The sequence below is a fragment of the Sardina pilchardus genome, chromosome 6, assembly GCF_963854185.1.
Source record: "Sardina pilchardus chromosome 6, fSarPil1.1, whole genome shotgun sequence".
Classification (NCBI taxonomy): Eukaryota; Metazoa; Chordata; class Actinopteri; order Clupeiformes; family Clupeidae; genus Sardina; species Sardina pilchardus.
This window is the reverse complement of record NC_084999.1, coordinates 3,302,467-3,326,399: the sequence shown is the minus strand read 5'-3', so window position 1 is coordinate 3,326,399 and position 23,933 is coordinate 3,302,467. Positions and strand designations below refer to the sequence as shown.

Sequence of the window (23,933 nt, the reverse complement as noted above, 5' to 3'; positions counted from 1 at the left end):
ATTCTCTCCTCTCTCCATCTTTCTCTTCCTCTCTGTATCTGGTGCCCACCGCCCCTCACCTGTGCTCCCCACCCCCCTCAGGTTCACTGAGCGTGCGGGTGTTCGGAGGCGGCCCGTGAGCCGCGTCGTGGGGGGGGTGTGGGGGCGGGCGAGGGCGAGAGCGAGGGTGTGGCGGAGGCGGGAGGCCCCAGCTCGGGGGAGGGGGACTGCAGGGCCACTTCGTTCTCGTAGCAGAACGACGAGCGCGAGTCCGTGATGTACTTCCTCTCCGCCAGGTCCTTAGCGCTGCAGGAGGGCGTGCTGGGGATCTCGTACGTGCGGTGGAAGTAGGCGTAGTCCACCTGGAGGAGAGATTAGGAACACACACACACACACAGACGCACACACACACACACACACACACACACACGCACACACACACACACGCACACACACACACACAAAGTCACAAAATGCAAAATGCACACAGACACAAAACACACACAGATACACACATATATGCACACACATCCGTGCAAAGACACACACATTGAGACATTAAAACACAAGGACACAAAGACACAAAGAGGAGGAGAAGCACAGACACACACATAAAGCCATGGGAATGTCTTCTCAGTGATTGGTCAGAAGGGCAAGGCTACTCATGGTCACTCTTTGTCCTCAGAGCATCCTTTTATTAGCGTCTCTGTTTCGCTCCCTTCCCCCCTCTTCCCTTTTGTCCTCCCTCCCATCTAATCCCTCTCTCCTTAACCCACACACACACCACTCTCTCCTTAACCCACACACACATCACCACCACACCCCCTCCCTCTCTCACACACACATCACTACCACCCCCCCTCACTCTCTCACACACACACCACTACCACCCCCCCTCACTCTCTCACACACACATCACTACCACCCCCCCTCACTCTCTCACACACACACCACTACCACCCCCCCTCACTCTCTCACACACACACCACTAGCACCCCCCTCACTCTCTCTCACACACACCACTACCAACCCCCCTCACTCTCTCATACACACATCACCACCACACCCTCTCACTCTCTCACACACACATCACTACCACCCCCCCTCACTCTCTCACACACACACCACTACCACCCCCCCTCACTCTCTCTCATACACTCTCTCGTGCTCTCACTCTCACACTCTCTCATATACTCTCTTTCCCCCCCTCTCTCTCTCACACACACACACACTCTCTCCCTCTCTCTCTCTCTCTGTGTTTCTAAAAAGGGGGGAGACCCTTCCCTTTCACACATCTCTTTTAAAACCCACTATCCAATCTGTCTCTTACACACATGCACACACACTCACACACACACACACACGCACACACACACGCACACACACACACACACACACACACACACACACACACACACACACACACACACACACACACACACACACACACACACACACACACACACACACACACACACACACACACACACACACACATATTATCAGCTATATGATAACTCTGACTGCCATATGAACCCTACCCCATCTCTGCTACCCTCATTTCTCTCTCAGCATGGTAAACAACGTGGTGATGGGGGAGAACTAGTTAGCACTAGGGGCTGGTATTTGGCTGCTAATACGGGCTGATATGGTTTTACTGGGGGAGAACTAGTTAGCACTAGGGGCTGGTATTTGGCTGCTAATACGGGCTGATATGGTTTAACTGGGGGAGAACTAGTTAGCACTAGGGGCTGGTATTTGGCTGCTAATACGGGCTGATATGGTTTAACTGGGGGAGAACTAGTTAGCACTAGGGGCTGGTATTTGGCTGCTAATAAGGGCTGATATGGTTTAACTGGGGGAGAACTAGTTAGCACTAGGGGCTGGTATTTGGCTGCTAATACGGGCTGATATGGTTTAACTGGGGGAGAACTAGTTAGCACTAGGGGCTGGTATTTGGCTGCTAATACAGGCTGATATGGTTTTACTGGGGGAGAACTAGTTAGCACTAGGGGCTGGTGATATGGGCTGATATGGTTTTCTAGGTGCTTTGGTCTTCCTCCCTCTCACCTGGTAGCAGTTCTTCCTCTCGTAGAGCACAGGCTCAAAGCGGTGACCCCAGAGGATCTCGGAGGCCAGGTAGGAGGAGCGGCACTGGGTCGTCATGGCGGTGGCCTCCACCATGCCCTCCAGGATGACCACCACCTCCAGGTCCGAGTCGTTCTCCAGCGTCTCACGGTCCATCTCGAAGAAAGGGCTCTCCTCGTCGATCTCGTGGACGATGGTGACCGGCGACACCAGGAAGATGCGGTCGGTACCGTTGTCGAAACCTACGTTGATGTCCAGGTTCTCCAGGGGGAGGTACTCGCCCTCCGGGGTCACTCGCGGCTGCAGGGGAAAGGTCAGAGGTCATCAGGTTCACTGAAGCAGGAAGCAAATGAGATGTTCAGTTCAGTTTAATTCAGTTCAGTTTAATTCAGATCAGTCAGGTTCGGCTTAGTTCAATTCCAAGCAGTTCACTTTGATTCACTACGATCCAATTGATCACTCCATTCACTTCAATGCAATTCAGCTCAGTTGTATATTTTTCAGTTAAACAACTCAATCAAGATGTATACTGTATGTTATTTCTGTTAACGCTGATCACTGCCCTGGACTTGCCCCACATTTAAATGTTACAATTTCAAACACATTTGAAGCCTTCTGGTCCCACATCAAGTCAGATGCTATACTATGAGGAGATAAGACAATCCTTCTGGTCCCACATCAAGTCAGATGCTATACTATGAGGAGATAAGACAATCCTTCTGGTCCCACATCAAGTCAGATGCTATACTATGAGGAGATAAGACAATCCTTCTGGTCCCACATCAAGTCAGATGCTATACTATGAGCAGATAAGACAAGCCTTCTGGTCCCACATCAAGTCAGATGCTATACTATGAGCAGATAAGACAAGCCTTCTGGTCCCACATCAAGTCAGATGCTATACTATGAGGAGATCAGACAATCCTACATGATCCTCTTACTGATGACTGGCCATTCTGATCAGGGAATCTGTACGCTACACACCACACCGTGACTTCAGACCGCTCAGATTTTTCAGCTGTCCACTCCTCGTCCTGCACAATGACCCTCTGTGACCTTACGCCTATGTACGTCACCTGTCGAGCCCAGCTCATCTTCAACACTGCCAAACCATCAAACGCCAACAGGATTATAATCCCAGATCAAAGCCTGACTCCCAGGTCATCCTCCGGGAGATTACGGAGATTCATTCATCAACAATTCAAGGGCCCGATGACCAGGCTGAGACTGCACCTCATAGCAGGTGGGAGCCCATGCACCCACAGAAGGCAAGACTGGTGTCAGCACCCACCGAATCACGACTGGACCAATCAGAGTGAGCACACAATTAGGGCCGGACCAATCAGCGACAGCACACAATTAAGCAGAGTGTGCCACTGGACTCACACTACTGTCCCCTATGGGCTACTGAGACTCCTCCGCACAGAATGCTTTGGTGACTCAGCTGAGACGACGTAAGCTGGAGGATTAAAACAATACACTGCAGGATCCTGAATTCATGAAAAGAGTTTATAATGCTGACGCACAAGTTCAACCGCAACACTGCAAACATACAGTATAGTTTACACACACACACACACACACACACACACACACACACACACACACACACACACACACACACACACACACACACACACACACACACACACACACACACACACGCACACACACACGCACACACACACAGAGGCAGACTCTTACCGAGGCACATTAGTAGAGAGTAAACTGACAGGAGACAATGGTTTGGAGTTAGAGAACTGTCTGAATTAATCCCTGCGCAAATCTTATAAACCCCCAGCTAGATCCTGAACAGAACAGGCCTTCATTACACTGCCTCCACACCACACAGATGTTTCTCTCTCATTCTCTCTCTCTCTCTTTCTCTCTCTCTCTCTCATCCCTTCATCCTTCTATCCTTTGTGTCTCTGTTCATCACAATCACCTCATTTTTGTCCCACACACACTCCCTTCTACTTGCTCCTCTGTCCACACGCACCCCACCTCCCAACACACACACACACACACACACACACGCACGCACACACAGACACACACACACAGACACGCACACACACACACAGACAGGCACACACACACACACACACACACACACACACACACACAGGCTCCGCAGCTACAGCAGTTCACAGTAGTCTGGAGGTGGCCCAAGTCTGGCCCTGTATCAGATATGACCAATCTGACTTGCGTATCAGCTTCACCGGCTGCAGAAATAAAGTTCTCTCACAAGCCATGGAGTGCCTCAGGAGAAGGACTCTGTAAATAGCCTGTACGGATAACACCCCTGTACTGTCTCAGGGTGTGCTGTGATACAGAACACATTTCCGACAAAACAAAACAACATTGAAAACAAAACCTAATTTGGTAAGTCACATTGTGTTATCTCAGAGGTGAATATGAGGGTAATATTGTTCAGTACCAAACTAAATCTATTTTAAGTTCATACTGTATGTCTGTTGAACCTCTCATAGACAGGTCATTTGCTCAACTTTTTGGGCCTAGTTTTCTGTCAAAGTTTTCTCAATGGATTCCTGGTCAGAACCCCTATTGAAACAGATTAAGACTTGGGGCATGTTAAATTTTGTCCAAAAATTCAAGATGGCCGCCGTATGGGCAATTCCATATCAGTTGGAACAGGTCCGACACCATGGTCCTCAGTTTTTCCTGATTTTTGGTCAAAATGTTCCTCCATGTCTCATTAGAGGAAAACCAAAATTTTAGCTTGGCATCTTGTTTAGTTTCTGAGATATGCCTCTTCAAAGGTGGATAGACGTGTCCTAAAAAAAGGCTGAAAATGCCTGTATTTAATGAGCACCACTTTTTTTAAAACCCCTCTCCTGTCTTAAGCCTACCATATTATTTTCTAAAAATTTGAACACTGGGGCAGTACCCTGTTTAGTTGTCCAATATCACAAAGGAATTATAGTCCTTCCCACCATTGAAGACTTATTCATCGAAACAAACCCATATTTCTTTTAAAGCAATGAAAAACAAAAAACCTGTTTTTGTTCTCTTATGGTCATGAATGGATAGCACTCACATTTTTAAAACTTTACATATATATAGTCCGTGAGTAAGAGAACATGTTGAAAAAATATTGAGATGGTAAGTTTTCGTATTTCGAGGCTATGGGCCTTCAAAGATGGCCAAAATGGTGTTTTTTCCGAAAAATGCCAATTTCATTGCCTTTTTTCAAGGACAAGATGAAATGCAAATCCAACATTTCTTTTTTCCTGCAATAGTATGCCACTTTGTAGACCATGTGAATGTGGTAGATCCGACCTGTCCATTTTAATATCCTCGCAGTACATGTCTGAAGTTAGAAGAAATGAAAAATTGTCTTGGCTGAAGGAGGTGTTGGTTTGATTTGTATGAACCTCCTAGAAGGACATTATGGGGTTTAACCCCATTTTTTATGTTTGAGGGATCAGATTGCCATCCTGTAAACAGGATAACAATTTTATATCCCATTTTTACTCTTTATTGATCCCTTAGAATATGTCCAAAAGTTGTCAAAAATGAAAAAGGCGACTAAATTGAGGGGCTTAAAATGGCCAAGTGGATCAAGTCACACAAGGCTAAAAATGTAATATAAGACAGATGAGATACTGAGGGAGAACGCTGTGAAATGTATAACCCCTGTTACGATGGCCTTTGAACCCACTGTGTTAACTGAGGTTAAGGGCTAAAAACCACCAACCACCGATCCAGTGGTCTCCAACTTTTGCATATCTCTTGATAGAAAATGTGAGACTTGAAACTCATACATGTTGTTCATCTCTTCAAAGCGGCTTTTTGAGACCATCCATGACTTCCTGTGATAACCTGAAGTTGGTTTAAAACAGGAAGTACACTTTAAAAAGGCTGTATCTCTGGAAAAAAAAAAAAAAAAAAAGCTGTTGAGGCCTACACTTTTTGGTCAAGTTAAACCCTAAGGGCGATTTTTTTTATGTCTTACAAAGTGGGTATCACTCAACTCCAAATGGTCTGAAACATAAGTAAGAAAAGTTGGTCAAAGGCACTCAGTTGAGGAAAAAAATTAAGCCTTTAATGGTACATGGCAGAGACTAAAAACATACGCCGACGCGTTGCGGCCACATGGCCTTCTTCAGGGCATAAAGCTTGAAGATAGGACAAAGAACAGAGTATAAAATGGCACCCTTGGGTGTCAAGTGGGTGGAGTAACCCTTACAGGTCAAAGGTCACTTGATTGACAATCAACAATTAAAAGACAAACAAAGTCAGAAAATCACTGTTTGATTTGTATAGAACTAGGAGCATAACAGAATCAATGCTAGAACACAGGTAGACAAATAATACAATTCACTAAGGGACATTCACAAAAAAGGGGAGAAATCACATTCATCATTTAGTCCAGGAAAGTTGGTGGCACTCAGTGTGCTAATCCAAAATGTCTCTCGTTGTAAAAGGATCTTGAGTTGGTCGCCCCCTCTTGGGGGCTTAGGGATCACTTCGATAGCCATCACTTTGAGTGACGAGGATGAGGGATGTCCGGCGTCTTGATAGTGAGCAGCCATTTGATAGGTTGGATTTCCGGTGCGGATGGCATACTTGTGTTCTGCCACTCTATCCTTGAGACGTCTCTTTGTCCTACCGATATAGAAGCAGCCACACTCGCATTCAAGTCTGTAAACTACAAAACATGTGTTACAGTTTGCAAAAGAATTCACTAAATACTGTTTTTTTGAAAAGACATCAAAAAAGGTATTCGTTTTGACCACATTGTCACAATGGTTACATCTGCCACATCTGTAATTTCCTTGCGGCTTTGGGAATATTTGTTTCTTTAATGGAGCTGTGAGGTGGCTACGGACCAAACGGTCCCGTATAGAAGGTGCTCTTCTGAAACAGAATGATGGTTGTTCTGTAAACACACCCCTCAAGGAGGGATCACTTTTCAAAATGTCCCAGTTCTTTTTAATAATGGTCTTGATTTTTTCTGACGCCTTACTGAATCTGGTGGAGAAGAAGATCTGGTTATTCCTTTTTGGTCGTTGTTTTTTTTTTGTAAAAAGGTTTTCCCTCTTGCACTGCATGGCTTTTTTCTGAGCATTCTTAACAACTTCACTGTGATAGCCCCTTTCTCTAAATCTCTCTGACATCACCGCTGCTTGGGAAAAGAAATCCTGATCCCGGTCACAGATCCTTCGTAGACGGAGAAACTGTCCATAAGGGATATTGTTGATCAGATGGGATGAATGAAAACTGTCAGCTCTGAGTAGTGTGTTGCGATCTGTATCTTTTCTGTAGATGGAAGTGTGCAGGTCTCCATTGTCATCAACACTAATTAGTAGGTCTAGAAAAGGAATTTCCTTCCTACTGTACTGAATAGTCATTCGTATGTTCGGATTAATGGAATTGACATATTGGTGAAATTCTAAGAGCTGTGTCTCTGTCCCTGTAAAGAAAAAAAGAATATCATCAATGTAGCGGCAATAAAAGATGATATTTTCAAGAAAGGGGTTGGATTCAGTGTGAATGTGATCTTCCTCCCAGAGGCCTAAGAATAGACAGGCATAGCTAGGAGCAAAACATGCCCCCATTGCAGTTCCCTTGATTTGTCTGAACAGATCCTGATCAAAGAAGAACACGTTGTTTGTTAGTGTCCATTCAACAAGTTGCAGAATAAATTCATTAGGTGGCATATGGTCATCCTGTCTTAGCTTAAGGTAATGCTCTACAGCCTGGAGGCCTTCAGTATGTTCAATATTAGTATAAAGGCTCTCCACATCCATTGTTACTAGGAAGGCATCACCAATGTTCTTGATCGTCGATAATTTTTTCAAGACGTCAGACGTGTCCTGTACAAAAGACGGAAGAGTAGAAACATATGGCTTGATAAAGTAATCAATGAACTTTGAAGGTGATTCAGAGAGGGTGCCAATGCCACTTATGATAGGGCGCCCTGGTGGATTGTTGAGATCTTTATGTACCTTGGGCAGCATGTAAAAGGTTGCTAGACAAGGGTCAGACGGACACAGAAACTTGTATTCCTTATTTGTAATCCATTCATTTGTCCTAGCTCTCAATAGCATATCTTTCAACTCCTGTTTCATGGTGTCCAAGGGATTTGATGTCAGACATATATAAAAAGTAGTGTCATTGAGTTGCCGCCGGGTCTCCATCACATATTTTTCCCTAGACCAGACTACTGTGGCGCCCCCTTTGTCAGCTGGCTTTATAATGAGTTCTTCATGATCTTTAAGCCATTGCAGTGCTTCAAATAGCACACTGAGTGCCACCAACTTTCCTGGACTAAATGATGAATGTGATTTCTCCCCTTTTTTGTGAATGTCCCTTAGTGAATTGTATTATTTGTCTACCTGTGTTCTAGCATTGATTCTGTTATGCTCCTAGTTCTATACAAATCAAACAGTGATTTTCTGACTTTGTTTGTCTTTTAATTGTTGATTGTCAATCAAGTGACCTTTGACCTGTAAGGGTTACTCCACCCACTTGACACCCAAGGGTGCCATTTTATACTCTGTTCTTTGTCCTATCTTCAAGCTTTATGCCCTGAAGAAGGCCATGTGGCCGCAACGCGTCGGCGTATGTTTTTAGTCTCTGCCATGTACCATTAAAGGCTTAATTTTTTTCCTCAACTGAGTGCCTTTGACCAACTTTTCTTACTTAAATTTTTGCCCGGCCTCAAAAGAGCACTAGTGTGGAATTTACTAAAATTTTGTACTACTCCTAGTAGCGCTCTCAGCACTCTCTTTTTTGTCTACACGTTTTTGGATTTTCCGGGTGAATCCTCGCTGGAGCTGCTCCGTCCTGTGACGTATTGGAGTTTGTTGAACAACATAATGACTTCCGCAAGTACTTTTTTCTTTACTAAAGAGCAAGGTTTGGATATAATTCTGAAAGACACTTTACTAGTGGAGGACCTTGAAGTTACACATGAAGATAAGATGAAACTTTTTATGGATCTAAAGAATCTTAAAGAGAAGGAATGCAAGACAGACTTACATGCTGTTACTTTGTCTGATTATTGGAGAGCAGACATTATACCCAGGGGCTTGAGAATAAAGAAGTTTCCCTCATTTGGCTACGATGATGATGAATTTAGGAATAAATGGGAGGCTATTCTCAATAAATGCTCATTAGACCTGATATTACTGCTGATAGAAGATGCTAAGTCCCGTAAATCTACCTTGCAAGAGGAGATAAAAGTTATTGAGAATCAAATCAGTGCTACATACAAACCTGACCAAGTGGAAGAACAAATAAGGAAATTAGAGGAAGACATGAAAACATTTTCTGACAATATCCGCCAAACAAAGGTGTCCAAACTTAAAAGGGACCAGAGAGACTATCAAGAGAAGAGGGTTTACTTCTGGCCACACACCAAACCATACACACAAGCGAGGCCCAAAAGGATGAGATCAGTGTCTTTCAACTTGCCTAGTTCTGATGATGGTGATGGTGGGTCAATGTCCTCTGGAACTGAGCAATCTTTTTTAGAAGCTCCCCCTCAGAGAGGCCGACGGAGAAGAAACGTCACACACGGAGAGGAAGAAAGAGAAAACGGACAACGTCCTTACAAGACACAAGACACACAGAGGAAGAGCCGGAGAAAAGCCACAATGAGACCGTAATCAACATCTCAGGTAGTCCATTGTCTGAACAGTGTATGTCAGTGCTTTCCAAGGGACTCTCTTTTTCCCCTACCTACAGTGCTAACCATTTTGATACCAAAGTAGACCTGTTCAAGTTCTATCGTAATTTACATCTTAAGGCATGGTACAATAGAAATCCAGTAACCCAAGCTACACAGCCCTTGGAGGTAGAAAATGAAGAGTCATTCACTAGCCCTTTTAGACCTCGATCCACCTTCTTTCCAGTGAGCAACAATGCCTGCTTAGTAGCCTTTACCAAGAAGGTTTCTAATGAGGTGGACCTTATGTTTACACGAGATTTCTCCTCCAGATCTAACTTGACCAAAAAGGAATTTGAAGCACTGCAATGGCTTAAAGATCATGAAGAACTCATTATAAAGCCAGCTGACAAAGGGGGCGCCACAGTAGTCTGGTCTAGGGAAAAATATGTGATGGAGGCCCGGCGGCAACTCAATGACACTACTTTTTATATATGTCTGACATCAAATCCCTTGGACACCATGAAACAGGAGTTGAAAGATATGCTATTGAGAGCTAGGACAAATGAATGGATTACAAATAAGGAATACAAGTTTCTGTGTCCGTCTGACCCTTGTCTAGCAACCTTTTACATGCTGCCCAAGGTACATAAAGATCTCAACAATCCACCAGGGCGCCCTATCATAAGTGGCATTGGCACCCTCTCTGAATCACCTTCAAAGTTCATTGATTACTTTATCAAGCCATATGTTTCTACTCTTCCGTCTTTTGTACAGGACACGTCTGACGTCTTGAAAAAATTATCGACGATCAAGAACATTGGTGATGCCTTCCTAGTAACAATGGATGTGGAGAGCCTTTATACTAATATTGAACATACTGAAGGCCTCCAGGCTGTAGAGCATTACCTTAAGCTAAGACAGGATGACCATATGCCACCTAATGAATTTATTCTGCAACTTGTTGAATGGACACTAACAAACAACGTGTTCTTCTTTGATCAGGATCTGTTCAGACAAATCAAGGGAACTGCAATGGGGGCATGTTTTGCTCCTAGCTATGCCTGTCTATTCTTAGGCCTCTGGGAGGAAGATCACATTCACACTGAATCCAACCCCTTTCTTGAAAATATCATCTTTTATTGCCGCTACATTGATGATATTCTTTTTTTCTTTACAGGGACAGAGACACAGCTCTTAGAATTTCACCAATATGTCAATTCCATTAATCCGAACATACGAATGACTATTCAGTACAGTAGGAAGGAAATTCCTTTTCTAGACCTACTAATTAGTGTTGATGACAATGGAGACCTGCACACTTCCATCTACAGAAAAGATACAGATCGCAACACACTACTCAGAGCTGACAGTTTTCATTCATCCCATCTGATCAACAATATCCCTTATGGACAGTTTCTCCGTCTACGAAGGATCTGTGACCGGGATCAGGATTTCTTTTCCCAAGCAGCGGTGATGTCAGAGAGATTTAGAGAAAGGGGCTATCACAGTGAAGTTGTTAAGAATGCTCAGAAAAAAGCCATGCAGTGCAAGAGGGAAAACCTTTTTACAAAAAAAAAACAACGACCAAAAAGGAATAACCAGATCTTCTTCTCCACCAGATTCAGTAAGGCGTCAGAAAAAATCAAGACCATTATTAAAAAGAACTGGGACATTTTGAAAAGTGATCCCTCCTTGAGGGGTGTGTTTACAGAACAACCATCATTCTGTTTCAGAAGAGCACCTTCTATACGGGACCGTTTGGTCCGTAGCCACCTCACAGCTCCATTAAAGAAACAAATATTCCCAAAGCCGCAAGGAAATTACAGATGTGGCAGATGTAACCATTGTGACAATGTGGTCAAAACGAATACCTTTTTTGATGTCTTTTCAAAAAAACAGTATTTAGTGAATTCTTTTGCAAACTGTAACACATGTTTTGTAGTTTACAGACTTGAATGCGAGTGTGGCTGCTTCTATATCGGTAGGACAAAGAGACGTCTCAAGGATAGAGTGGCAGAACACAAGTATGCCATCCGCACCGGAAATCCAACCTATCAAATGGCTGCTCACTATCAAGACGCCGGACATCCCTCATCCTCGTCACTCAAAGTGATGGCTATCGAAGTGATCCCTAAGCCCCCAAGAGGGGGCGACCAACTCAAGATCCTTTTACAACGAGAGACATTTTGGATTAGCACACTGAGTGCCACCAACTTTCCTGGACTAAATGATGAATGTGATTTCTCCCCTTTTTTGTGAATGTCCCTTAGTGAATTGTATTATTTGTCTACCTGTGTTCTAGCATTGATTCTGTTATGCTCCTAGTTCTATACAAATCAAACAGTGATTTTCTGACTTTGTTTGTCTTTTAATTGTTGATTGTCAATCAAGTGACCTTTGACCTGTAAGGGTTACTCCACCCACTTGACACCCAAGGGTGCCATTTTATACTCTGTTCTTTGTCCTATCTTCAAGCTTTATGCCCTGAAGAAGGCCATGTGGCCGCAACGCGTCGGCGTATGTTTTTAGTCTCTGCCATGTACCATTAAAGGCTTAATTTTTTTCCTCAACTGAGTGCCTTTGACCAACTTTTCTTACTTAAATTTTTGCCCGGCCTCAAAAGAGCACCAGTGTGGAATTTACTAAAATTTTGTACTACTCCTAGTAGCGCTCTCAGCACTCTCCTTTTTGGTCTGAAACATACTCCTACACAATCTCTCAAACCATGATTTTGGCCTCAACACTTTGGCCCCAACAGCTTTTTGTTTTTCTTCCCCAGAGATACAGCCTTTTTAAAGTTTACTTCCTGTTTTAAACCAACTTCCGGTTATCACAGGAAGTCATGGATGGTCTCAAAAAAGCGCATATATGAGTTTTAAGTCTCTATAAATTTTCTATCAAGAGATATGAAAAAGTTGGAGACCACCGGATCGGTGGTTGGTGGTTTTTAGCCCTTAACCTCAGTTAGGGACACAGTGGGTTCAAAGGCCATCGTAACAGGGGTTATACATTTCACAGTGTTCTCCCTCAGTATCTCATCTGTCTTATATTACATTTTTAGCCTTGTGTGACTTGATCCACTTGGCCCCTCAATTTAGTCGCCTTTTTCATTTTTGACAACTTTTGGACATATTCTAAGGGATCAATAAAGAGTAAAAATGGGATATAAAATTGTTATCCTGTTTACAGGATGGCAATCTGATCCCTCAAACATAAAAAAATGGGGTTAAACCCCATAATGTCCTTCTAGGAGGTTCATAAAAATCAAACCAACACCTCCTTCAGCCAAGACAATTTTTCATTTTTTCAAACTTCAGACATGTACTGAGGGGATATTAAAATGGACAGGTCGGATCTACCACATTCACATGGTCTACAAAGTGGCATACTATTGCAGGAAAAAAGAAATGTTGGATTTGCATTTCATGTTGTCCTTGAAAAAAGGCAATGAAATTGGCATTTTTCGGAAAAAACACCATTTTGGCCATCTTTGAAGGCCCATAGCCTCGAAATACGAAAACTTACCATCTCAATATTTTTTCAACATGTTCTCTTACTCATGGACTACATATATGTAAAGTTTTAAAAATGTGAGTGCTATCCATTCATGACCATAAGAGAACAAAAACAGTTTTTTTGTTTCTCATTGCTTTAAAAGAAATATGGGTTTGTTTCAATGAATAAGTCTTCAATGTTGGGAAGGACTATAATTCCTTTGTGATATTGGACAACTAAACAGGGTACTGCCCCAGTGTTCAAATTTTTAGAAAATAATATGGTAGGCTTAAGACAGGAGAGGGGTTTAAAAAAAGTGGTGCTCATTAAATACAGGCATTTTCAGCCTTTTTTTAGGACATGTCTATCCACATTTGAAGAGCCATATCTCAGAAACTAAACAAGATGCCAAGCTAAAATTTTGGTTTTCCTCTAATGAGACATGGAGGAACATTTTGACCAAAAATCAGGAAAAACTGAGGACCATGGTGTCGGACCTGTTCCAACTGATATGGAATTGCCCATACGGCGGCCATCTTGAATTTTTGGACAAAATTTAACATGCCCCAAGTCTTAATCTGTTTCAATAGGGGTTCTGACCAGGAATCCATTGAGAAAACTTTGACAGAAAACTAGGCCCAAAAAGTTGAGCAAATGACCTGTCTATCAGGGTTCCTACCCAGTTTCTCTAGACATTTCAAAACCTTTCCATGACTTTTCAAAGATCTTGAAGTACAAAATTACACAGGTTGAGGCTAATTATGAATTTAAGACTTAAACAATGACATGTGCTAACTAGACTCTCATAAACAATCTGTAGTCTCTGTCTAGAGATGTCTCTCTCTCTAAGAAGCCCCATCCCCCTCCTCAGCTTGTGTCTCTCTCACCTTAAAGGAGTTAAGTTGCATCTGTCTCATCAGCTTGTGTCTCTCTCACCTTAAAGGAGTTAGGTTGCATCTGTTGCGCTCTCGTTCTCTCATCTTAGGGAGCTGTCCCCCTCTCTCTGCCTAATAGTGTCTCTCTCATCCACACACTGACACCTTGATGAGACATTAATCTGCCTCGGCCTCCCTCTCACCTTGAAGATCTGTAGCCAATATGTCTCTGTCTCTCTCTTACTCACCTACACACACACACACACACACTCACTCTCTTTCCCTTTCTTTCACCCACTTCTACATCCAACTCTCACACACTCTCTTTTTCTCTCCCTCTCTTTTTCTCTCCCCTCTTTGACTTTCTCTCTCTCTCTCTCTCTAACGCTCCCTCTCAGTCCAACCTTGAGCAGCTGTGCGCCAATGTGTGCCTATACCAGGTGGTTTTGACGCAGGCTACCCCCCCACCCCGACACACACACACACACACACACACACACACACACACACACACACACACTCACCTTGGGAAGCTGTGCCCCAATGTGAGCCTCTACCAGGTAGTTCTGGTGCAGGTTGCCCTCACATGCAAACACACACACTCACCTTGAGCAACTGTGCCTCTACTAGGTGGCCCCAGCGCAGGTTGCCCCACACACACACACACACGCACACGCACACGCACACGCACACACAAAAACACACACACGCACGCACACACACGCACACACACACACACACACGCTCACCTTGAGCAGCTGTGCGTGGACGTGTGCCTCCACCAGGTGGCTCCGGCGCAGGTTGCCCCACCCACACACACACCCACCCACACACACACACACACACACACACACACACACGCACACACACGCACACACACACGCTCACCTTGAGCAGCTGTGCGCGGACGTGTGCCTCCACCAGGTGGCTCCGGCGCAGGTTGCCCCACACACACACACACATACACACACACACACACACACGCACACACACACACGCTCACCTTGAGCAGCTGTGCGCGGACGTGTGCCTCCACCAGGTGGCTCCGGCGCAGGTTGCCCACCCTCCACATCATGCAGAGCTTGCCGTCGCGCAGCGCTACCACGGCCGAGGTGGAGAAGATCAGCGTCTCGTTGCGCTTCTTGGGCTTGGCGATCTTAGCCATGACCGCCCCGATGATGAAGGCGTCGATGATGCAGCCCACGATGCACTGCAGCACGACGGCGATCACCGCCAGGGGGCAGGCCTCGGTCACGCTCCGGAAGCCGTAGCCGATGGACGTCTGCGTCTCCAGCGAGAGCAGGAAGGCCGCCATGAAGCTGTTGACCTGCTGGAAGCACGGCTCCGCCTCTGACCCCGCCTCCTCCGGCACAGGCTCCGCCTCCCCGGAGCCGCCCGGGCCCAGGTCGGCGCCCGAGCCCAGCGCCGAGGAGACCGGAGGGGAGTGTGAGGAAGAGGAGGAGGAAGAGGCGGAGGAGGAGGAGGAGGAGGAGGAGGAGGAGGAGGGAGGCGACAGGTCTCCGTGCGCGGAGGCGATGAGCCAGAAGGCGAAGCCGAAGAGCAGCCAGGAGAGGAGGAAGGAGAGCGTGAAGATGACGAGCATCCAGCGCCAGCGCACGTCCACGCAGGTGGTGAAGAGGTCGGTCAGGTAGCGCTGGCCCCGCTCGCTCATGTTGACGAAGGTGACGTTGCAGCGCCCGTCCTTGCCCACAAAGCGGTTGCGGGGCCCCTGACGTTGCCGCCGGCGATGGGAGGGGAGGGAGGGGGAGGGCGAGGTGGAGGAGGTGCACAGCGACTCCCCGCCGAGAGCGCCTCCGCTGGGCCACGCCCGCACCGCCCTCCTCGACCCCACCCCTTCCTCTCCTCCGTCGCCATCGTCCTCTTCCTCCCTCGCTCGGCAGCTGCCGTCCGGCTCTCCTCCTCCTCCTCCTCCTTCGTTGCCGTGCAGCATGAGGGCCTTGCCGTTGCGGGTGGGGGGGGAGGCGAGGGCGACGGGGGACGGTGGCCCCGAGACCCCCCCTGCCCTGGCCGTATCCTCGGCAACACTCTGGGCCAGCTTCATGATCTCCTCCTCGTCCACCGAGCTGTCCACCACAGCGCTGAAGCGCCGCTTCACACGGGCAGCCCCCATCTCTGTGTCTGTGTGTGTGTGTGTGTGTGTGTATATGTGTGTGTGTGTGTTTGGGACTTTATGGGTGTTTCTTATATGTTGCAGTACTAAAGTAAAGACGGATCTGTGCCAGTAGAGGACATGTAACACAAAATAAGAGAAAAAGTCTGCTTCCCTTCCTGAGGAAAATTCATCCAACCAATCAGTTCAATCCTAATAGATGAAACCCAGCAATCACAGTCATTGTAAGAGAAAATAAATAAACACGGTGTGTGTGTGTTGTTTGTTTGAGAAATATCCGCAGAGAGCGGTCACAGTCCAGAGTCTTTATCTGGCCGCTGTCTGATCCTCAGACCGGGCGTCTTCAGAACCGGCGTTTTTAATCAGAGTCCCAGCCAAAGCTGCACAGCGGGATCACACACAAATCCAAAATCCTCCGGTACCAGCGCCGCTGGGATTCAGTCAGGGCCGTGACCAGGTACCTGGCACAATCAGCTGTCCCTGTCTGGGTCAACCCCAATCTGTCCTGTCTGGACGCAACAGGGTGGGCTGGGAGAACGAGGGAGGGCAACACTGTCTGTGTGTGTGTGTGTGTGTGTCAGCTGTATTCTTCAGCCTACTCCTCCGGCCTCGTAACACTCTCCTGCTGAACACAAGTTGTAGATTTATCAAACAAACGAAACTCACAGGTACTGTACTCCCAGTCGTGAGAGGCGGGGAAAGAAAAGGAGGCTGGTCCTGTCTCTCGCAGTGTGTGGCCCCCACCGCTACTCCGCAGTGCTCTGTGCTGATCTGGCATGCGTTGTCCTCTGGATGGGAAGGGAAGCACTGGCACACACACACCTCTGGATGGGAAGGGAAGCACCGACACACACACACCGCTGCCCTACAGCACCCAGAGAGGGGGCTCAGACTCAGCCTCCATTGTGTCTCAGGGCAACGGGCAACACACTCCCCACACACACGTCCTTACTGTCCTGACGTCCTCTGATGGATGGGAGTAAAGTGACTGTCAGTGTGTGTGTGTGTGTGTGTGTGTGTGTAAGGTGGTGGTGGGGAAAATAAGAGGCACTAGAAGGGCTAGACTGAAGCTACAGCCAGACGGAGGCGAAGAAGAGACAGGATGAGGGATAAGGCCGGAGCTTTGGGCTACAAGCACAGAGGAAGGCAACCACAACGGGCGTCAACCCCGGGAGGGTACAGCTGTACACAGAACAGGACGTGACTGCCCAAATATGGACACGGGGTCGAGGAGAGGGAGGAACAGTTCTTAATCATGCAACAGTTGAGACAACAGCATGCCTGTGCAACTTATCTCTCTCTGTCCAAGATCCAGTAAGCTCCTCTTGCTGTGTGTGTGACAACCCAAAAGATAGATGACAAACACAATCACAGGTAAAGAGCTGAAGAATATTGCCTCAGGAAAAAACGTTCATGAAAAATCAGATCCATGTCTTAGACACACGTTTGCATAGTACAAATAAATATCCTGTAATGAAGACGAAGTGTCCAAAATGTCAAAAGTGAAAAAAAAACGACTTACTTATTTGTGCTTTAAAAGTTCTGCTGTGATCCCAACATGAATACTCACTCTGTCATCTCCAGTTCAAAATGTCTGAGTGCTGCTGGAGAGGTCCATTCTGAGGAATCGGGCGGTCAACTCACTTGCACGACGCCGGCTGACCACGTCCCAGAAAGATCAGCGGCATCCTTTCACAGACCTGCAGGCATGTTGGGTAGTGCGCGTCCTCTCTCTCTCTCTCTCTCTGTCTCTCTTTCTGTCTCTCTTTCTCTCTCTCTCTCTGTCTCTCTCTCTCTCTCTCTTAAGGACCTGGCTTGTTAACAGAGTCCTCTCTCTCAGGGAAACCCTTCTCCAGTTCTCCAGAACACATTGTCAGTCTTTAAAGAGGGATGCATGTGCCTCGCCAGATGAAACATCAGTTAAGTGTGTCAACAGTTCCCAGGGATGAGGGTACTGCTGCCTTGGCGTAAAATTAGCTACCCTACTGAGGAGGAGGTCCACGTGATGTGAGGAGAGGAGAGGAGAGCAGAGGAGAGGAGAGGAGAGGCAGTCTGCAGTAGGGCTCAAGCCTCACAAACAGGCACCTCACTCTCACACACCACATACACCGTGTTCAGACATGACAGAAGATTTCAGTCTATACGTGTGTGTGTGTGTGTGTGTGTGTGTGTGTGCGTTTGCGTGTGTGTGTGTGTGTGTAAAAGGTGCTTTGATGATACAGTACTTGGAAGCTGACAGAGGTTTGATGTAAACACTGAGGATGACCTTGCTGACCCTGCACAAGGTCGACACGAGAGTGACCGTGAAGTCCTCCAGGTCCTAGTGAAGTCTGAATCCTCTCTACCTCATAGTGCGGGACTCTTTGCTCTCGCAGTTCTGTCCCAGATTCTGTTGGCCTGCTCAACCACAACGTGTACACTCAAGGCCTGCTAACCTAACACACACACACACACACACACACACACACACAACCTACTGACAGAACTGCACACTCCGTGGCCGCTTGCTATGTGGGTCCACCTCAGTCAAGTTTAAAAGAGCCCCAGGGGACCACAGACAGCAGTGATGTAATGGTCACAATAATGTGCTGAGGATATTCACATCTATTATAGATGTGGACGAAATGTACAGTATTCCAAGCCTCTGAGTCCCTACCCAGCTCGCTAATGACCCGATAATAATGTCCAGAGTCTGAGACTGAGGAAATGACTGGCTAGATATGTGAGATTCAGCTCGCTCTATTAATGTTCAAATCAAGACTCAGACTTTGCAGCTGAAGGCTGTGGTGCTGTTCTGGTCTCCCTGAGGTTACGGACGGGGCCTGAGCTGCTAGTGAACCAGAACGAGGTTTAGTTTCAAAATAAAAACAGATCTAGAGTTCAATACGTGCGTAAAGTGCGAGGGAAAACATTCCTATCGGGATGAATTAATCTTCCCAGTTGGGCTGCCACTGCACAGACATTCTGCAGCCTGGCGGAAGAGGAGAGTCACAGCCAGTTCCGCACGTCTCTGGGATCTCCGGATGATTCCGCTCTTCTTCTCTTCGCCTTTGACCAGGGAAGCGCTATTTGGATCCAGCCTTTCCCTGGGAGAGCCTGAAGACAAACACAGGGCTGATTCAGCTACTGTAAATACTGTAGGTCTTTCACAATCACAGCAATGGATAGTGGTGTGGTGTGCATGCTTCCTTTGATCTCATAAAATACACACACACACACACACACACACACACACACACACACACACAAACATACTAAACAGAGAGAAAGGTGTGTTTAAAAGGTGTGGTGTGTCTGACATTACAGTAACTGTACAGTAAGAATCCGATTAGGAATATTCTTTTCCTAAGACAACGTCACATTGAAAAAGTGTAACAGAGGCTATGTTTTACCTGTTTTACCAGGCTTGAAAAAAGTGTAACAGAGGCTATGTTTTGGCTTGAAAAGGTGTAACAAAGGCTATGTTTTACCAGGCATGAAAAGGTGCTCTGTTGTGAGACATATTTCTCTTCTGGTCCATCGTCCCAGCCAGTGTGGAGAGGATTTCACTGTGAGGCTTCCAACACACCCTAACACACACACACACACACACACACACAGACAGACAAGACAGACAGCAAGGATGAACAGCCTATCATGAATATATAGTCCAAGAGGAATAACAACTCATCCTTGCCTTCAGGAGGATTAAAGCACCACAGCCACTAACAGCATCTTACTCCAGCCATCAGTACGATGACCTTCATCCACACAGGACTCACCTACATCATAACAGCACCTTCCTCATGATCCACATCACAACAGTATAGCACTATCATCCTGCTCTACCCTCATCATCATCATCATCATCATCTTCGTCGTCGTCGTCATCATCATCATCATCATCATCATCATCATCATCATCATCAGCATCATCATCATCATCATCATCATCATCATCATCATCATCATCATCATCATCGTCGTCATCATCATCGTCTTCATAATCATCCACACAGGACTCACCTACATCATAACAGCACCTTCCTCATGATCCACATCATAACAGTATAGCATTATCATCCTGCTCTACCCTCATCATCATCATCATCATCATCATCATCATCATCGTCGTCATCATCATCGTCTTCATAATCATCCACACAGGACTCACCTACATCATAACAGCACCTTCCTCATGATCCACATCATAACAGTATAGCATTATCATCCTGCTCTACCCTCATCATCATCTTCTTCATCATCATCACCTTATTCTCATCACTGTTGTAGTATGTAGTGCAGATGCACTCAAAAGGCCTGAGGCCTGCGGGTCCCAGAGAGCCATGGAGTTCTAGTGAGCTGGCAGAACATTGCGCATTGACCCAATGTGTCTGTGACCCCCCTGCTGCAACCTCTATATACGCACTGACACGTAACACACTGTAGGTCACACAGGGTGCGTGCGTGCGTGTACTGTATGTGTGCATGTGTCTGTGTCTCTCTCTGTGTGTGTGTGTGTGTGTGTGTGTGTGTGTGTGTGTGTGTGTGAGACAGAGAGGCAAAAGAGAGACAGTGAGAGAGAGAGAAAGCAGGAGAGAGGGAAAAGAGGGACACAGAGAGAGAGAGAGAGAGAAAGCAGGAGAGAGGGAAAAGAGGGACAGAGAGAGCAAGAGAGAGGGCAAAAGAAAGAGGGAACGAGAGAGAGAAAGAGAGAGAGCAAGAGAGAGGGCAAAAGAAAGAGGGAGTGAATGACTGAACGTCACACATATAGTAAACAGTGGTGTTATAACATGACTACACACAAGGTGCAGTGGGGGGTGGGGGCAACAACATGTGACGTCATCAAAGGGCGACCACTACATGCCGATCATTGCCACCAACCTAGTAGTAACGCTGTACAACTGATTCTGCTGCTGCTCACAAGAACACAACTAAATAAAAGTCCCCTTAGTCTTGCTCTCATTGGCTATGAGTTGAGCCCAAGCACAACTGGACAGGTGGAGCTGAGGAAAACATCGCATGAGTCCACCTGCAGCAGCACAATAGGACAGGTGGAGCTGGACAGGTGGAGCTGGGGAATATATCACATGAGTCCACCTGCAGCAGCACAATAGGACAGGTGGAGATGGACAGGTGGAGCTGGACAGGTGGAGCTGAGGAAGACATCGCATGAGTCCACCTGCAGCAGCACATGTATGGAAGCTGAAGCTGATTCAGCCAATGAAACAAAGATATTCCCAGTGAGAGGGGTTGCTAATGCTCAGTGAAACATCAGAAAACACCAATTCAGTGACACAGATGAACCTTTATTGATATCTCTCAGACAAAGCCTATTTTATGTGCTAACAGGCAGGATCTTTGGTTTCTTGCTCTCCCTTTTGAGTTTGTCACGTACCACCTTCTCTGATAATAAACACAGCAGCATAGACACGACTAGGCCAAATTACAGACTACAGATGTAGGTAACAATATTTAACAATGTATTTTTCTTCATTTGATTGGTTCAATTGTTTCATTTGATTAGCTCTCATCTCATCTCATCTCATCTCTCATCTCACCTCATCTCTCATCACTTCCATGTCTGTGTCTGAGTCTATTTTCATCTCCTCTGCCTTCCTCCCTCTTTTTCTTCCCTCTCTCTCCCTCTTGCTGTTTCCTGTTCTCCTGCTAATAACACTATCTGTTTTGTATTGCATGCAGTGTTGGGGAGTAACGCATTACATGTAATTGAGTTACGTAATTTAATTACAAAATAAATGTAACAGTAATATATTACAGTTACTGTAGAAAAATGTGTAATTCAATTACAGGTACTTTTTCAATTTTTCAAAATTACAATTTGAATTACATCTCAATATTGTCAGCAAAACCTTGCAAAGAATATTGTATGTAAAAAGAACTGTTTCCCTCCACAGCCATAGTTTGATACGGGACCTTCTGATAGGCTCTATCACGTCTACAGCACCATCAGCGTTGGCCTACATGCCTGCCTGTAAACGTGTTATGATTATCATTATATTATCCTCACAAAAAATTTGATGCTAATTCATGTATTGAATGCCCTTGCTGCCTTGTGCGCTTGTACAGAACTGCTAGGCAGCCTGTAGACCAAGGCCGAAATCTTCGCATGGATTTGGGGACAATATACAGTATATCATTAAAAAATCGGAAAAGTAATCAAAAAGTAATCAAAAGTAATTAGTTACGTTACTCAGAAAAAGTAATTCAAATAGTTACACTACTATTACATTTTAAACAGGGTAACTTGTAACTGTAACACATTACATTTCTAAAGTAACCTTCCCAACACTGATTGCATGTACTGTAAGGACGGCCCAGGGTGCTGTGGCGCTGTGCGAGTGTTGACAGCCGCTCTAGTGGAGGCCTTTATCTCAGAGAGGTGGAGGGGTGGGATTCCTCGCCCTCTCGTCACGATGCCGTGGCCGAGGTGTCACGCCGCGCCGCGCCGTGAGAATCTGTCCCCTCTGCCGTCCTCCAGCAACTCAGAACATCACCAAGAGGGAGATAAGGCAAGACGCAAGGACACAGATCACTGTGTACCAGGCTGTAGGCATTCTTTATATGTGTGAGTGTGCGTGTGTGTGTGTGTGTGTGTGTGTGTGTGTGTGTGTGTGTGTGTGTGTGCGTGCGCGCGCTCCCAATATAGGATTTCAGCGGCTCGACAGTCTGTGGAGCGTTCCATGATGCACCCAATATGAAAGGGTCTGGATTGTAGGAGGGCCATGTTAGCACCTTGACTATTCTACTACTGAGTTATACTGCTGTAATATGTGCTGATTGGCACGCTTTTCCTGAAATATTGAGGGCTATCTGGATGACAGCATATGTTGCTCAAAACAAGTACTTGGGGGTGCTGTGGTGCAACAGGCTACAGCGCTCATACTATGTGCGGGTCCAAGTGCCCACGGGGACCCAGATTGGAATCTGACCTGCGATCATATCCTGACCCCACCCCATCTCTCTCTTTCCCACTCACTTCCTGTTTATCTGTCTGTCTGTCTAGAATTATTATTATTATTATTAATAATAATAATAATAATAATAATAATAAATAATAATACATTTATTTATAATGCACTTTACATCGGTGATCTCAAAGTGCTAACAAATTATAAAAACAAATCAAACAATCAAACAATTCAAAACCTATTATGCCATTCAGCAGTAGTTGTGTCTTTCCAGATGCTCAGGCGGCCCATACTCTATGCTTTTGCACTGTGCACTAATAACAAGTTGGATGACCCCTCTCCACGTGCGCCCGAGGATGCGGAGTCAGATTTCGATTGGTCTAACCTCTTTTCCACTTTGGTTCAGCACATCTTAAATTAGCTTGGGCACAGATAAGACAGCCGCATTTCTGGCACTTGGTTTATTCCAGCACTCGAGGATGGAGCCTCAAGCTGTGCTCATAGAGAGTGATTACAGCACGTGCTCCTGAGCCCACACAATCATTGCCTTTACAGAAACAGGCTTGTTTTTAAATGCAGTGACATCTGAGCCTCAAAAGACCACAGCCATCCAATATTACATTTCAACCCTGTCCTTCTCCCCTTTCAAGAATGTCTCTGGATTCTCTGATACTACACACAATTTATCTAGCCTTTTGTTGTCCCCATCCCAACTTTTTTCGAGATGTGTTGCTGATATCAACTTCGAAATGAGCGCATTTTTCATGAAACAGTTCAATTTGTCAGTGTCCAAATTTGATATACTGTCTAAG

At 45.9% G+C, this 23,933-nt stretch overlaps 1 protein-coding gene across 1 annotated transcript; it reads right to left on the bottom strand.

The window, feature by feature from the left end:
- Positions 1–83: 83 nt before the first annotated feature.
- Positions 84–16,210, bottom strand: LOC134082255 (inward rectifier potassium channel 2-like). The gene is made up of 3 exons (XM_062537903.1): positions 15,083–16,210; positions 2,050–2,367; positions 84–341 (listed from the first exon to the last, which is right to left on the bottom strand). The coding sequence occupies exons 1-3, from the start codon at positions 16,208–16,210 to the stop codon at positions 84–86; spliced, it is 1,704 nt and encodes a 567-aa protein (XP_062393887.1).
- Positions 16,211–23,933: the final 7,723 nt, after the last annotated feature.